A 3,882-nucleotide genomic window follows, 5' to 3' on the forward strand; every position below is an offset into this window, starting at 1 on the left:
GTTCCCGTTGAGTACAACGGACGTGAGGGGTGCTAATACCTTCCCCTTGCGTAATCGACTCCCGAACCCGAATATGGTTGCGACGACCATTATTCTTATTTCTAAAGGTTTTCTCGATATTTTCCTATTCCTTCATTGGAATAAATAAAGTTCGGTGGCGACTCTGTTTCGAACAACATTTTTTTTTCCGCGTCCTATCGCGAGGGATCGCATTATCATCTTTTTTTGAGGTGCGACAATTACATGCGACTCTATATGACTAATGCACAAATACAAGCTATTCAAAATCCTTTGATTCTTAGTAAAATTGGTGTCCCCACAACGACAATAAAGTGGATGAATTTTTCTGAAATGAGTCATCTTATATCAAATGTATATGACTGAGTTTTAGTTTAGTTTACAAGACATAGTTTTTCGTAAATCGTTTTCCCTCTGCTAAGTTGCCCTCCAAATAATTTAAATGGCCGGGTTGTCTTGATTAGACAGATTGCTACTAAGATGCATTTTATACAAGCTTATTTGAAACGAGGGTGTCCTCTACCACCAACATTCGTAGAATGGAGAGAACGTCTTAAGGAAGAAACATCTGAGTGAGAACTTTGCTTTTTTGGATAGGATGCATGAGTTCTAGAAATTAAATGATGTTGAAAAATAATACAATAGAAAAAAGTCTAATGCGAAAAGTTCAATAAATTTAAAAAGATGTCATCGATTTTGATGCATTTTAATCGTATGTACTTCTAATTTTGTTGATTCACTATGTTCATTTTTATTCTTATATCTTCATTTTAAGATGTCCAAACATAATCTAAGCGTATAAATAAAGCATTACTTTTGAAAACAAATTAATTGTTGAGTTTCTAGTAAGAGATGAGTCCTCTTCAATTCTGGACAAATTCTACATAAGAGTTTTTAAATGTTGTGAAACTGAAGTTATTAGACTAAGGTTTTGCTTAAATTGATGCAATGAGATGATATGAAGTGATATGAGATGAAATAGAATAAGATTACATTGTTTGAGTTAATTAAAATCAGATCCAGTATAATAAAATTTTATTATTCTATTTTATTTCATTTCATCACTTTTCATTAGCATTGTTTCCCTTAGATATGAGGAATAAAAAATTACATCACTTTCTACTAGTATTGATCACTTTCTACGAGTATTGTTCCCTTTAATATGAGCAGAATGAAAATTTTCATCACTTTCCATCAGTATTGTTTCTCTTTTATATGAGCAGAATCAAAAACTTACTTTGTTTTTATCGCTAATTATTCAAATAATAAAGTAATAAAATTTCTTTTTCACTCTATTCTATTTTTGCTAAATTTCAATAACTCTATTTATCTTAAGATATTAAAATATAATCTAAAATAATATAATAAAATTGTATATCTAACGAACTAGAAATTTTTGTCTTAAAAAATCTAGCATCATACTAACAAAAAATTATTAAAATTTATATATGCAGATGGGTGGCTGACCAATTAAATAAAAAAATATTAAAACATAATAATTTTTAGTTTGATGTTAACTTTACAAGTACTCTGGCGGTGAGCAAGTTGTCCATTTACATATGGATAGTACTGCTTATAAAAAAATAAGAATGGATAAAACCATATATAAAACCAATCCAAAATATCCGGATCCATGTCCAGATCCTCTTGAAGTTTCGCTTCACTTCTCTAGGGTTTCTCAAACGCATTATAGAATCTCTCCACTCTCAGATTTCCTATGTAGATTAAAGAAGCATCGGAGAACTAATTCCGTCGCCGGAAACCGAACGCCGTTGCCGAAAACAAAAAACCTGAACCGAAAAAAATGTCAAGCAAGAAGAAACACAAACGAAAACACAGCGACAGCGATGAAGACGACGACATTTTCTACTACCGCTACTGCGCTTCGTCCTCAACCCCCAACACCACCACCGACACCACATCCAGTAATCAACCCCAATCAAAACCGAACAACAAAGGATCATCAATAGGAGGAACAGGTGAACCCTTAGCACCATCAAAATCGACGCTATACGTTTCTAATCTAGATTACTCCCTAACAAACTCCGATCTCCATACGCTCTTCTCTACTTTCGGCCGCATCGCGCGTGTAACCGTTCTCAAAGACCGTCACACGCGCCTAAGCCGCGGTGTCGCGTTTGTCCAATTCGTTTCTCGTAATGACGCCCAACGCGCCGTGGCGGAGATGAATAAGAAGATTCTCAATGGAAGGACTCTAACTGCTTCTATTGCTGCTGATAATGGACGTGCTCCGGAGTTTATTCGGAAGCGCGTGTACAATACTGAGACTGCTTTGTGTTATGAGTGTGGGGGGCATGGTCATTTGTCGTATGAGTGTCCTAAGAATCAGTTGGGGCCGAGGCCGCGGCCTCAGCCTAAGAAGCCGCGACGGGGATTTAGTGGGCTGAGGGATAGGGATGGGGAGGAGGAAGGTGATGAGGAGGAGGAGGAGGGTGGTCAGATTGCTGCGGAGCAGTTTGACGATAATTGGGCTTCTGTTGTGGATGATGAAGCGGGTGAAAGGTTGCTGGGGAGAAACAGAAATGATGATGAGGGTTTGGACAACAACAAGACGAAGAAGAAAGGGAAGAAAGAAAGCTGGGTATTTCAGTGATGAGAGTGATCATGATGATGATGATTGATCATGACTATGTAGCATTGACACTTCAGATTGAAGGTGTGTGTTTGGTATTCCGCATTACCGCATTATTCAACTAGTCCTGTGTGTCGTGTCTATATATGTGCCAGTGTTTCATAGATCTAAATGGCAATTTTTTGTTTTTATCAAGATATGGTGTAATTGACGAAATTGTTTATATGTTGTTGGCTTGGTTGGATGTGTTTATGGTTTTGATCACAAGCACATGTTAGTTATTAGTTATTGTGGTAGTAATTAGTGATAGTGGCGGTGACTTGGTGATGAGCATTTTTGTGTATTCCATATTTTCATAGTTGATGAATGATGACAGACGAGTCTCTTATTTATCGGCTTAATTTAGCATTTGGTTTACCTGTAAAACAGAAAGGAAAAGCCTGTTCGTAATGTTTTTTATTTTGGTTCAGTTAAAACATGTAATGTAATCAAATTGTAACACCCTGGTTTACTTTATGCACATCTTGTTATCATATAAGTAAGGTTTTTAATTACAGTTGTGGTGGTTATGTTATGATATTTGATATGTAGAATATTATAGTCAGATATAGCTGGATTTGATGTGGTTGTTGAGATCTTGAAAAGCATAGGTTGTAGACTTGTAGTCACAATTACTGTCGCCGTTCTTGTGGAAAGCATTTTAAAACCATGGGTAACATTCTTTCTGATTACCTTTACTCTTGATGTCTACTGAGCATTTTTATGCAGATTGATGAGTATTTCTCAAGTTTCTCTTAGAATGCTTAAATTGCTTCTCCCAGAGAAATGTGGTATCCTTTTCATGCATAATCACTTGGCTGAGCTGGAGAATAATACCAATTTGTGCCTCACCCTCGACACTAGGCTTTAAATTATAGGTTTAATTATTCTGTAACTTTTTGAACCATGGGCTAATCTTGAATGTCATTGTAATGATATGTAGAAAAAGAAATTGGTTATTGTTATGCTATTTCCTTTCTTTCTGAATTATGGCTTTGAATCGGATTAAGTATAGTTATATTATATGGAGTTTGGGGTCAATTGTTATTGTTGTACTGTTGGTTTTAAGCATTGTTGGTTTTGGATATATCTATAACTCTGAAACCATATTCAGTTGACAGTTATATATAACCGATAGATACCATATTCATGATTGTCTATATACTTTTGTATGCTCATATTTTTACTAATTGAATCATTGTCTTATGGCACAAGTTAATGAAAATAGTAGA

At 35.5% G+C, this 3,882-nt stretch overlaps 1 protein-coding gene across 1 annotated transcript; it reads left to right on the forward strand.

Moving 5' to 3' along the window:
- The first annotated feature begins 1,822 nt into the window (after positions 1 to 1,822).
- On the forward strand, positions 1,823 to 2,632 carry LOC127137498 (U11/U12 small nuclear ribonucleoprotein 31 kDa protein). The gene has a single exon (XM_051063958.1). It carries the CDS (start codon positions 1,823 to 1,825, stop codon positions 2,630 to 2,632), a length of 810 nt encoding a protein of 269 aa, XP_050919915.1.
- The last annotated feature ends 1,250 nt before the right edge of the window (positions 2,633 to 3,882 follow it).

This window comes from Lathyrus oleraceus, chromosome 4 (genome assembly GCF_024323335.1).
Source record: "Lathyrus oleraceus cultivar Zhongwan6 chromosome 4, CAAS_Psat_ZW6_1.0, whole genome shotgun sequence".
NCBI lineage: Eukaryota > Viridiplantae > Streptophyta > Magnoliopsida > Fabales > Fabaceae > Lathyrus > Lathyrus oleraceus.